The sequence below is a fragment of the Tetrao urogallus genome (genome assembly GCF_951394365.1).
Source record: "Tetrao urogallus genome assembly, chromosome: 25".
Lineage (NCBI taxonomy): Eukaryota > Metazoa > Chordata > Aves > Galliformes > Phasianidae > Tetrao > Tetrao urogallus.
Window position 1 is genome coordinate 311,830 of NC_136838.1, and position 13,288 is coordinate 325,117.

The following is a 13,288-nucleotide window of genomic DNA, read 5'->3' on the forward strand; positions in this document are numbered from 1 at the left end:
TCACCGTTTCTTTTTGCTTTCCTTCTTGGCTTTCTTGCTTAGCTGTGCAGCACTTGCCTTTGGTTTCTTCACCGTCTCCCAAGTCTTAGACTCCAAGCCGTCCCAGTCCTACAGGAATCAATTCACAAACAGTCAGGGAACTTTCTGACAATTGCCCCACAGCTCGCTTTGGGAGCTCAAGTCACCTGACTGGGCAGCTCTGGGTGCCAGTGCTGCAAATTGCCTTCCTGACATCAGGGCACAACAGAAACTCCACCTCTGTCTTCTTCCCAAAAATCCCACGTAACCTACAGTCTACAGGCCTTTCCCGCAAGGCAGTCCCTGCACAGGGGGGCGCCCTGCCTGGCGCTCACAGCAGCAGCAGCACGATAAGATGAGCTTGCACCTCCAGGCTCCTGGCGTGCCACCAGGAACAGCACGCACGCCAAAGGAAGCACAGAACAAACTGCCGCACTCTCAGCAATGCCGGGGCGCGCTACCGTAGGCAACGGCTCCAGCTTGTTCCCTCCCAGCCCATTTCCTCTGCATTTCTATCAACCTCTATCAAACAGAGCGCTACTTACTGTCTCTGGGCACTTGGAAACTGGCAGGATTATGGCCCACACGCACACAAGCTGGAAAACGGCTCCAAAGAAGAGGCCGTAGCGCAGCACGTTCTCCATCAGCGTGGGCTCAGGGGTCTCAGGGGGCGAGAAATGCAGCTCAGCGGCCATAGCGCACACAGCCTGCTGCTCTGCTGCTCTCCAGGAGGCTGCTTTCTACAAGGGGGAAATCATCGAGAGCCATCATTCCATTCGTGCGCCCCGACGGTGTGACTTCCTGCTAGCAAAAACTCCCAGCCTGACTCAGAGACGTGCTCTCAAGATATCCTTGGTCTTCCGACCCAACCACAAGGAGGGACGCCAAACTTGCATTTCAGCAAGAGCTGAACAGGCAAGAATCAACTTCTCCCTGAGCTTGATCGCACATGCACGACCACTGCGTCATGAACACTAACAACAATATTATTCATACCAGCAGTCGCACATTTGCATCTACCTGGGAACGTACGTGTTCACGGCCTTGCTGCTGCTGCTGTGCCGTACGGCACCAAGCACAGCAATAAAGCACGCAGAAAGCCCATCTGCTGAGGACAGGGGGATGAGCTGGGCTCACGCCTAAGCACTGCTTACTGCAAAGGAAGGCACACCTACCTGGCAACGGCCACGCAGGATGCTCGAGACACAGTCACACACTGTTCTCCTGAGGCCCAGCGCAATGTCGCAGCCACTCACACTCTGCTCCTCGACGGTCTGCAACACAAAAGTCACAAGCTGGAAATTCAATTAATCCAAGATGCCATCGGGCCTCCGTGCTCACGGCACTCGCACTCATGTCTTCGGACCATCAATCAGGCGTGTGCTTACCGAGTGAGCGCTGCTCACTTCCACTTGACACGAGCAATCTACCCCTAACTGTCAAGTATGAACAGGAACCTATGCCTAACACTAAAACACTACAAGTAACCTATGCCTAACTCTAACATAAGAACAGGAACCTATGCCTAACTCTAGAATACGAACAATAATCTACTCCTAACACTAACTACTAAAATCAACAACAAAAACAACAACTAAAATACAACTCCTGCAGCATTTAAATGGGAAGAGGAGAACTTGGCTCCAGAGGAGGCTCGGAGGAGGAGCAGATGGTAACTCATGCCACCCAGCTAATGCTGGGGGCGGGGGCCGCGCAGCGGGTAGGGAGCCGAGCGCCCTTCAGCCCGAAAACCCTGTTTTTCCATTTAAACCTGGGGTGTTTCCATTATATCTGGGTTTTTCTGCCAGAAATCCCTGTTTTTCCAATTAATTCTGGTGTTTGTACCATTAAATATGGCTTTTTGAGCTAGAAATCCCTGTTCTTCCCCTTAAATATGGCTTTTTCTGACAGAAATCCCTGCTTTCCCTTTTAAACATTGCATTTCCTGGAAGAAATCCCTGTTTTTCCCATTCAGTCTGGTGTTTGTAACACTAAATATGGCTTTTTCAGCTAGAAACCCCTGTTTCCCATTGAATCGGGACTTTTCTCCCAGAAATCCTTGTTTTTCCCATTAAGACTGGGGTTCCTCCCTATAAAAAGCCTTTTTCTGCTAGAAATCCCTGGTTTTCTACTTGAGTCTGCGGTTTTCACACAGAAATGCCTTTTTTCCCCTTAAATCTGGCATTTTCTGCCAGAAATCCCTGTTTTTCCTCTTAAATCTGGGCTTTCCTCCCAGAAATCCCCGTTTTTCCATTAAATCTTCGGTTTTTCCCATTAAATATGGTTTTTCTGCTAGAAATCCCTTTTTTCCCATTAAATCTGGGGTATTTCCGCTCAAATATAGCTTTTTCTGCTAGAAATCCCTGTTATTTCATTAAATCAGGGGTTTTCTGCCAGAAATCCCTGTTTTTCACATTAAGCCAGGGGCTCTTCCCCTTAAATATGGCTTTCTCTCCCAGAAATACCGGGTTTTCGCTTCAATCTGGGGTTTATATCCTTAAATATCGCTTTTTTGGCCAGAAATCCCTGTTTTTCCCCTTAAATATGGGGTCTTTCCCATTAAATACGGCTTCTGCCACCAGAAAGCCCCGTTTTTCCCATTAAATATGGCTTTTTCACCCAAAAACCCGTGTTTTTCCAATAAATCTGGGGCTTTTCCCCTTACATCTGCCGTTTTCTCGCCGAAATCCCTATTTTGCCCCCTTAATCTGGGCTTTTCTCACAGAAATCCCTGTTTTTCCCCTTAATATGGGGTTTTTCCCATTAAATATGGCTTTTTCTGACAAAAATCCCTCTTTTTCCCATTAAATCTGTGGCTTTCCCCTTTAAAAAAGGCTTTTTCTGACAGAAATCTATGTTTTTCCCAATAAATCGGGGATTTTTCCCTTAAAAATGGCTTCTTTCTCAGAGAAATCCCTGTTTTTCCCTTAAATCTGGGGTTTTCTCACAGAAATCCCTGGTTTTCCATTAAATCTGGGCTTTTTCCCCTGAAATATGGCTTTTCTCCTAGAAATCCCTGTTTCTAACATTAAATCTGGGGTTTTTACCATTACATATGGCTTTTTCTCCTAGAAATGCCCGGGTTTTCCCCTTAAATCTGGGGTTTATCCCCTTAAATATGGCTTTCTCTCCCAAAAATCCCTGCATTTCCCCTAAAATCTGGAGATTTTACCCTTAAATATGGCTTTTTCTGCCAGAAATCCCTGGTTTACTGCTTAAATCTGGGGCTTTTCCCCTTAAATATGGCTTTTTCTGCAAGAAATCCTTGGTTTTCCTATCACATCTGGGGTTTTTCCCATTAAATATGGCTTTTTCTGCCAGAAATCCCTGGTTTTCCCCATAAATGTGGCTTTTTCTGCCAGAAATCCCTGGTTTTCCCCTTAAATGTCGCTTTTTCTGCTAGAAATCCCTGGTTTTCCCCTTAAATATGGGGTTTTTCCCAATAAATATGGCTTTTTCCACTAGAAATCCCTCTTTTTCCCCGTAAGTCCAGAGTTTTTTCCCTTAAATATCACTTTTTCTGCCAGAAATGCCTGGTTACCCCATTAAATCTGGGGCTTTTCCCCTCAAATATGGCTTCTTCTTCCAGAAATCTATGTTGTTTTTCCCCATAAATCGGGGATTTTCCCCTTAAAAGTGGCTTTTTTCTGCCAGAAATCCCTGTTTATCCCCAAAACCTTGGGTTTTTCTCCTTCAATATGGCTTTTTCTGCCAGAAATCCCTGTTCATCCCCTTAAATCTGGGGTTTTTCCCCTTAAATATGGCTTTCTCTCTGAGAAATACCTGGTTTTCACTTCAATCTGCAGTTTTTCCCCTTAAATACGGCTTCTTCTGCCAGAAATCCCTGTTTTTCCCCTTAAATATGGCTTTTTCTCCTAGAAATCCCTGTTTTTCCCATCATATCAGGGGTTTTTCCCATTAAATATGGCTTTTTCACCTAGAAATCCCTGTTTTCACATTAAATCTGGGTTATTTCCAAATAAATATGGCTGTTTCTGCCAGAAATCCCTGGTTTTCCCTTCAATCTGGGGTTCTTCCCCCTTAAATATGGCTTTTTCTGTCAGAAATCAATACTTTCCCACTCAAAAATGGCTGTTTCTGCCAGAAATCCCTGGTTTTCCCATCAAATCTGCGGCTTTTCCCCTTAAACATGGCTTTTTCTCCCAAAATTCCCTGCTGTTCCCCTTAAATCTGGGCTTTTCTCACAGAAATCCCTGTTTTTCCCCAGAAATCTGGAGGTTTTGCCCTTAAATATGGCTTTTTCTGCCAGAAATCCCCATTAAATCTGGGGTTTTTCCCCTTAAATCTGAGCTTTTTGCACAGAAATACCTGTTTTGCCCCGTAAATCTGGGGTATTCTCACAGAAATCCCTGTTTTTCCCATTACACCAGGGGCTTTTCCCATGAAAAATGGTTTTTTTCTCCCAAAAATCCCTGTTTTTCCCCCAAAATCTTGGGTTTTTCCCCTTAAATATGGCTTTTTCTACTAGAAATCCCTGTTTCTCCCATTAAATATGGCTTTTTTCCCCTGAAAAATATGGCTTTTTCTGCCAGAAATCCCTGGTTTTACATTAAATATGGGCTTTTCTCACAGAAATCCCTGTTTTTTTCCCTTAAATCTGGGCATTTCCCCTTAAACGTGGCTTTTTCTCCCAAAAATCCCTGTTTTTCCCATAAAATCTAAGGTTCCTCCCTATAAAATGGCTTTTTCTGCCAGAAATCCCTCTTTTTCCCCATAAGTCCAGAGTTTTTTCGCTTAAATATGACTTTTTCTGTCAGAAATCCCTGGTTATCCCATTACATCTCTGTTTTTCCCGTTAAATATGGCTTTTTCACCTAGAAATCCCTGTTTTCCCCTTAAATCTTGGGTTTTTCTCCTTAAATATGGCTTCTTCTGCCAGAAATCCCTGGTTTTCCATTAAATATGGCTGTTTCTCCCAAAAATCCCTGTTTTTTCCATTTAAAAATGGCTGTTTCTGCCAGAAATCCCTGGTTTTCCCTTCAATCTGGGGTTCTTCCCCTTAAATATGGCTTTTTCTCCTTGAAATCCCTGGTTTTCACATTAAATCTGGGGTTTTTACCATTACGTATGGCTTTTTCTCACAGAAATCCCTGTTTTTCCCCTTAAATCTGGGCTTTTCACACAGAAATCCCTGTTCTTCCCTTAAATATGGGGTTTTCCCCCTTAAATATGGCTTTTTCTGCCAGAAATCAATACTTTCCCACTCAAAAATGGCTGTTTCTGCCAGAAATCCCTGGTTTTCCCATCAAATCTGCGGCTTTTCCCCTTAAATATGGCTTTCTCCCAAAAATCCCTGCTGTTCCCCTTAAATCTGGGCTTTTCTCACAGAAATCCCTGGTTTTCCTTTAAATCTGGAGGTTTTGCCCTTAAATGCAGCTTTTTCTCCTAGAAATCGCTGTTTTTCCTATCAAATCTGGGTTTTTTCCCATTACATCTGACTTTTTCTCCCAAAAATCCCTGTTTTTGACGTTAAATCTGGGTTTTTCTCACAGAAATCCCTGCTTTTCCCCAAAAATCTGGGCTTTTTCCCCTAAAATACGGCTTTTTCTGAGAGAAATCCCTGGTTTTTCCCATTAAATCAGGGGCTTTCTCCTAGAAATCCCTGTTTTTCCCCAAAAATCTGGAGATTTTACCCTTAAATATGGCTTTTTCTGCCAGAAATCCCTGGTTTCCCCATTAAATCTGGGGTTTTTCCCCTTAAATATGGCTTTTTCTCCTAAATATCCCTGTTTTCCTATTAAATCTGGGGTTTTTACCATTACATATGGCTTCTTCTGACAGAAATCCCTGTTTTTCACATTAAATATGGGGTTTTTCCCTTAAAAATGGCTTTTTCCTGCCAGAAATCCCTGTTTATCCCCAAAAATCCTGGGTTTTTCTCTTTAAATATGTTTTTTTCTCACAGAAATCCCTGTTTTTTCCCCAGCAAATCCCTGGTGTTCCCTTTAAATATGGCTTTTTCTGACAGAAATCCCTGTTTTTCCCATTAAATCAGGGTTTTTTTCATAGAAATCCCTGTTTTCCCCTTAAATCTGGATTATTTCCCATTAAATATGGCTTTTTCTACCAGAAATCCCTGTTTTTCCTATTAAATCTAGGGGTTTTTCGCCTTAAATATGGCTTTTTCTGCCAGAAATCTCTGTTTTTCCCATTAAATATGGCTTTTTCTGTCAGAAATCCCTGTTTTTCCCCTAAAATAGGGCTTTTTCTCCTAAAAATCCCTGTTCTTCCCAATAAATATGGCATTTCCTGACAGAAATCCCTGTTTTTCCCCTAAAATAGGGCTTTTTCTCCTAAAAATCCCTGTTTTACCCATTAATTCTGGTGCTTCTACCACTAAAGATGGCTTTTTCAGCTAGAAATCCCTGTTTCCCATTAAATTGCGGGTTTTCTCCCAGAAATCCCTGTTTATCCCATTAAATCTGGGGTTCCTCCCTATAAAATGGCTTTTTCTGCTAGAAATCCCTGTTTTTCCCTTAAATATGGCTTTTCTCACAGAAATCCCTGGTTTTCCATTAAATATGGCTGTTTCTCCCAAAAATCCCTGTTTTTTCCATTTAAAAATGGCTGTTTCTGCCAGAAATCCCTGGTTTTCCCTTCAATCTGGGGTTCTTCCGCTTAAATATGGCTTTTTCTCCTTGAAATCCCTGGTTTTCACATTAAATCTGGGGTTTTTACCATTACGTATGGCTTTTTCTCACAGAAATCCCTGTTTTTCCCCTTAAATCTGGGCTTTTCTCACAGAAATCCCCGTTTTTCCCTTAAATATGGGGTTTTTCCCCTTAAATATGGCTCTTTCTGCCAGAAATCAATACTTTCCCACTCAAAAATGGCTGTTTCTGCCAGAAATCCCTGGTTTTCCCATCAAATCTGCGGCTTTTCCCCTTAAATATGGCTTTCTCCCAAAAATCCCTGCTGTTCCCCTTAAATCTGGGCTTTTCTCACAGAAATCCCTGGTTTTCCTTTAAATCTGGAGGTTTTGCCCTTAAATGCAGCTTTTTCTCCTAGAAATCGCTGTTTTTCCTATCAAATCTGGGTTTTTTCCCATTACATCTGACTTTTTCTCCCAAAAATCCCTGTTTTTGACGTTAAATCTGGGTTTTTCTCACAGAAATCCCTGCTTTTCCCCAAAAATCTGGGCTTTTTCCCCTAAAATACGGCTTTTTCTGAGAGAAATCCCTGGTTTTTCCCATTAAATCAGGGGCTTTCTCCTAGAAATCCCTGTTTCTCCCCAAAAATCTGGAGATTTTACCCTTAAATATGGCTTTTTCTGCCAGAAATCCCTGGTTTCCCCATTAAATCTGGGGTTTTTCCCCTTAAATATGGCTTTTTCTCCTAAATATCCCTGTTTTCCTATTAAATCTGGGGTTTTTACCATTACATATGGCTTCTTCTGACAGAAATCCCTGTTTTTCACATTAAATATGGGGTTTTCTCACAGAAATCCCTGTTTCTCCGATTAAATATAGGGTTTTTCCCTTAAAAATGGCTTTTTCCTGCCAGAAATCCCTGTTTATCCCCCAAAATCCTGGGTTTTTCTCCTTAAATATGTTTTTTTCTCACAGAAATCCCTGTTTTTTCCCCAGCAAATCCCTGGTGTTCCCTTTAAATATGGCTTTTTCTGACAGAAATCCCTGTTTTTCCCATTAAATCAGGGTTTTTTTCATAGAAATCCCTGTTTTCCCCTTAAATCTGGATTATTTCCCATTAAATATGGCTTTTTCTACCAGAAATCCCTGTTTTTCCTATTAAATCTAGGGGTTTTTCGCCTTAAATATGGCTTTTTCTGCCAGAAATCTCTGTTTTTCCCATTAAATATGGCTTTTTCTGTCAGAAATCCCTGTTTTTCCCCTAAAATAGGGCTTTTTCTCCTAAAAATCCCTGTTCTTCCCAATAAATATGGCATTTCCTGACAGAAATCCCTGTTTTTCCCCTAAAATAGGGCTTTTTCTCCTAAAAATCCCTGTTTTACCCATTAATTCTGGTGCTTCTACCACTAAAGATGGCTTTTTCAGCTAGAAATCCCTGTTTCCCATTAAATTGCGGGTTTTCTCCCAGAAATCCCTGTTTATCCCATTAAATCTGGGGTTCCTCCCTATAAAATGGCTTTTTCTGCTAGAAATCCCTGTTTTTCCCTTAAATATGGCTTTTCTCACAGAAATCCCTGGTTTTCCATTAAATATGGCTGTTTCTCCCAAAAATCCCTGTTTTTTCCATTTAAAAATGGCTGTTTCTGCCAGAAATCCCTGGTTTTCCCTTCAATCTGGGGTTCTTCCCCTTAAATACGGCTTTTTCTCCTTGAAATCCCTGGTTTTCACATTAAATCTGGGGTTTTTACCATTACGTATGGCTTTTTCTCACAGAAATCCCTGTTTTTCCCCTTAAATCTGGGCTTTTCTCACAGAAATCCCCGTTTTTCCCTTAAATATGGGGTTTTTCCCCTTAAATATGGCTCTTTCTGCCAGAAATCAATACTTTCCCACTCAAAAATGGCTGTTTCTGCCAGAAATCCCTGGTTTTCCCATCAAATCTGCGGCTTTTCCCCTTAAATATGGCTTTCTCCCAAAAATCCCTGCTGTTCCCCTTAAATCTGGGCTTTTCTCACAGAAATCCCTGGTTTTCCTTTAAATCTGGAGGTTTTGCCCTTAAATGCAGCTTTTTCTCCTAGAAATCGCTGTTTTTCCTATCAAATCTGGGTTTTTTCCCATTACATCTGACTTTTTCTCCCAAAAATCCCTGTTTTTGACATTAAATCTGGGTTTTTCTCACAGAAATCCCTGCTTTTCCCCAAAAATCTGGGCTTTTTCCCCTAAAATACGGCTTTTTCTGAGAGAAATCCCTGGTTTTTCCCATTAAATCAGGGGCTTTCTCCTAGAAATCCCTGTTTTTCCCCAAAAATCTGGAGATTTTACCCTTAAATATGGCTTTTTCTGCCAGAAATCCCTGGTTTCCCCATTAAATCTGGGGTTTTTCCTCTTAAATATGGCTTCTTCTCCTAAATATCCCTGTTTTCCTATTAAATCTGGGGTTTTTACCATTACATATGGCTTCTTCTGACAGAAATCCCTGTTTTTCACATTAAATATGGGGTTTTTCCCTTAAAAATGGCTTTTTCCTGCCAGAAATCCCTGTTTATCCCCAAAAATCCTGGGTTTTTCTCTTTAAATATGTTTTTTTCTCACAGAAATCCCTGTTTTTTCCCCAGCAAATCCCTGGTGTTCCCTTTAAATATGGCTTTTTCTGACAGAAATCCCTGTTTTTCCCATTAAATCAGGGTTTTTTTCATAGAAATCCCTGTTTTCCCCTTAAATCTGGATTATTTCCCATTAAATATGGCTTTTTCTACCAGAAATCCCTGTTTTTCCTATTAAATCTAGGGGTTTTTCGCCTTAAATATGGCTTTTTCTGCCAGAAATCTCTGTTTTTCCCATTAAATATGGCTTTTTCTGTCAGAAATCCCTGTTTATCCCCAAAACCTTGGGTTTTTCTCCTTCAATATGGCTTTTTCTGCCAGAAATCCCTGTTCATCCCCTTAAATCTGGGGTTTTTCCCCTTAAATATGGCTTTCTCTCCGAGAAATACCTGGTTTTCACTTCAATCTGCAGTTTTTCCCCTTAAATACGGCTTCTTCTGCCAGAAATCCCTGTTTTTCCCCTTAAATATGGCTTTTTCTCCTAGAAATCCCTGTTTTTCCCATCATATCAGGGGTTTTTCCCATTAAATATGGCTTTTTCACCTAGAAATCCCTGTTTTCACATTAAATCTGGGTTATTTCCAATTAAATATGGCTGTTTCTGCCAGAAATCCCTGGTTTTCCCTTCAATCTGGGGTTCTTCCCCTTAAATAAGGCTTTTTGTACCAAAAATCCCTGTTTTTTCTATTAAATCTGGGGTTTTTACCATTACGTATGGCTTTTTCTGCCAGAAATCCTTGTTTTTCCATTATATCTGGGCTTTTTTCACAGAAATCCCCGTTTTTCCCTTAAATCTGGGGTTTTCCCCCTTAAATATGGCTTTTTCTGCCAGAAATCAATACTTTCCCACTCAAAAATGGCTGTTTCTGCCAGAAATCCCTGGTTTTCCCATCAAATCTGCGGCTTTTCCCCTTAAACATGGCTTTTTCTCCCAAAATTCCCTGCTGTTCCCCTTAAATCTGGGCTTTTCTCACAGAAATCCCTGTTTTTCCCCAGAAATCTGGAGGTTTTGCCCTTAAATATGGCTTTTTCTGCCAGAAATCCCCATTAAATCTGGGGTTTTTCCCCTTAAATCTGAGCTTTTTGCACAGAAATACCTGTTTTGCCCCGTAAATCTGGGGTATTCTCACAGAAATCCCTGTTTTTCCCATTACACCAGGGGCTTTTCCCATGAAAAATGGTTTTTTTCTCCCAAAAATCCCTGTTTTTCCCCCAAAATCTTGGGTTTTTCCCCTTAAATATGGCTTTTTCTACTAGAAATCCCTGTTTCTCCCATTAAATATGGCTTTTTTCCCCTGAAAAATATGGCTTTTTCTGCCAGAAATCCCTGGTTTTACATTAAATATGGGCTTTTCTCACAGAAATCCCTGTTTTTTTCCCTTAAATCTGGGCATTTCCCCTTAAACGTGGCTTTTTCTCCCAAAAATCCCTGTTTTTCCCATAAAATCTAAGGTTCCTCCCTATAAAATGGCTTTTTCTGCCAGAAATCCCTCTTTTTCCCCATAAGTCCAGAGTTTTTTCGCTTAAATATGACTTTTTCTGTCAGAAATCCCTGGTTATCCCATTACATCTCTGTTTTTCCCGTTAAATATGGCTTTTTCACCTAGAAATCCCTGTTTTCCCCTTAAATCTTGGGTTTTTCTCCTTAAATATGGCTTCTTCTGCCAGAAATCCCTGGTTTTCCATTAAATATGGCTGTTTCTCCCAAAAATCCCTGTTTTTTCCATTTAAAAATGGCTGTTTCTGCCAGAAATCCCTGGTTTTCCCTTCAATCTGGGGTTCTTCCCCTTAAATATGGCTTTTTCTCCTTGAAATCCCTGGTTTTCACATTAAATCTGGGGTTTTTACCATTACGTATGGCTTTTTCTCACAGAAATCCCTGTTTTTCCCCTTAAATCTGGGCTTTTCACACAGAAATCCCTGTTCTTCCCTTAAATATGGGGTTTTCCCCCTTAAATATGGCTTTTTCTGCCAGAAATCAATACTTTCCCACTCAAAAATGGCTGTTTCTGCCAGAAATCCCTGGTTTTCCCATCAAATCTGCGGCTTTTCCCCTTAAATATGGCTTTCTCCCAAAAATCCCTGCTGTTCCCCTTAAATCTGGGCTTTTCTCACAGAAATCCCTGGTTTTCCTTTAAATCTGGAGGTTTTGCCCTTAAATGCAGCTTTTTCTCCTAGAAATCGCTGTTTTTCCTATCAAATCTGGGTTTTTTCCCATTACATCTGACTTTTTCTCACAAAAATCCCTGTTTTTGACGTTAAATCTGGGTTTTTCTCACAGAAATCCCTGCTTTTCCCCAAAAATCTGGGCTTTTTCCCCTAAAATACGGCTTTTTCTGAGAGAAATCCCTGGTTTTTCCCATTAAATCAGGGGCTTTCTCCTAGAAATCCCTGTTTTTCCCCAAAAATCTGGAGATTTTACCCTTAAATATGGCTTTTTCTGCCAGAAATCCCTGGTTTCCCCATTAAATCTGGGGTTTTTCCCCTTAAATATGGCTTTTTCTCCTAAATATCCCTGTTTTCCTATTAAATCTGGGGTTTTTACCATTACATATGGCTTCTTCTGACAGAAATCCCTGTTTTTCACATTAAATATGGGGTTTTTCCCTTAAAAATGGCTTTTTCCTGCCAGAAATCCCTGTTTATCCCCAAAAATCCTGGGTTTTTCTCTTTAAATATGTTTTTTTCTCACAGAAATCCCTGTTTTTTCCCCAGCAAATCCCTGGTGTTCCCTTTAAATATGGCTTTTTCTGACAGAAATCCCTGTTTTTCCCATTAAATCAGGGTTTTTTTCATAGAAATCCCTGTTTCCCCCTTAAATCTGGATTATTTCCCATTAAATATGGCTTTTTCTACCAGAAATCCCTGTTTTTCCTATTAAATCTAGGGGTTTTTCGCCTTAAATATGGCTTTTTCTGCCAGAAATCTCTGTTTTTCCCATTAAATATGGCTTTTTCTGTCAGAAATCCCTGTTTTTCCCCTAAAATAGGGCTTTTTCTCCTAAAAATCCCTGTTCTTCCCAATAAATATGGCATTTCCTGACAGAAATCCCTGTTTTTCCCCTAAAATAGGGCTTTTTCTCCTAAAAATCCCTGTTTTACCCATTAATTCTGGTGCTTCTACCACTAAAGATGGCTTTTTCAGCTAGAAATCCCTGTTTCCCATTAAATTGCGGGTTTTCTCCCAGAAATCCCTGTTTATCCCATTAAATCTGGGGTTCCTCCCTATAAAATGGCTTTTTCTGCTAGAAATCCCTGTTTTTCCCTTAAATATGGCTTTTCTCACAGAAATCCCTGGTTTTCCATTAAATATGGCTGTTTCTCCCAAAAATCCCTGTTTTTTCCATTTAAAAATGGCTGTTTCTGCCAGAAATCCCTGGTTTTCCCTTCAATCTGGGGTTCTTCCCCTTAAATATGGCTTTTTCTCCTTGAAATCCCTGGTTTTCACATTAAATCTGGGGTTTTTACCATTACGTATGGCTTTTTCTCACAGAAATCCCTGTTTTTCCCCTTAAATCTGGGCTTTTCTCACAGAAATCCCCGTTTTTCCCTTAAATATGGGGTTTTTCCCCTTAAATATGGCTCTTTCTGCCAGAAATCAATACTTTCCCACTCAAAAATGGCTGTTTCTGCCAGAAATCCCTGGTTTTCCCATCAAATCTGCGGCTTTTCCCCTTAAATATGGCTTTCTCCCAAAAATCCCTGCTGTTCCCCTTAAATCTGGGCTTTTCTCACAGAAATCCCTGGTTTTCCTTTAAATCTGGAGGTTTTGCCCTTAAATGCAGCTTTTTCTCCTAGAAATCGCTGTTTTTCCTATCAAATCTGGGTTTTTTCCCATTACATCTGACTTTTTCTCCCAAAAATCCCTGTTTTTGACGTTAAATCTGGGTTTTTCTCACAGAAATCCCTGCTTTTCCCCAAAAATCTGGGCTTTTTCCCCTAAAATACGGCTTTTTCTGAGAGAAATCCCTGGTTTTTCCCATTAAATCAGGGGCTTTCTCCTAGAAATCCCTGTTTCTCCCCAAAAATCTGGAGATTTTACCCTTAAATATGGCTT

The 13,288-nt window shown here is 40.8% G+C and overlaps 1 protein-coding gene across 1 annotated transcript; it reads right to left on the reverse strand.

Moving 5' to 3' along the window:
• Nucleotides 1–713, reverse strand: LOC306955318 (protein MANBAL-like; the record flags this gene model as incomplete). Its single annotated transcript, XM_079546586.1, has 2 exons — nt 1–108; nt 564–713. 2 exons carry the CDS (start codon nt 711–713, stop codon nt 1–3), a joined length of 258 nt encoding a protein of 85 aa, XP_079402712.1.
• Nucleotides 714–13,288: the final 12,575 nt, after the last annotated feature.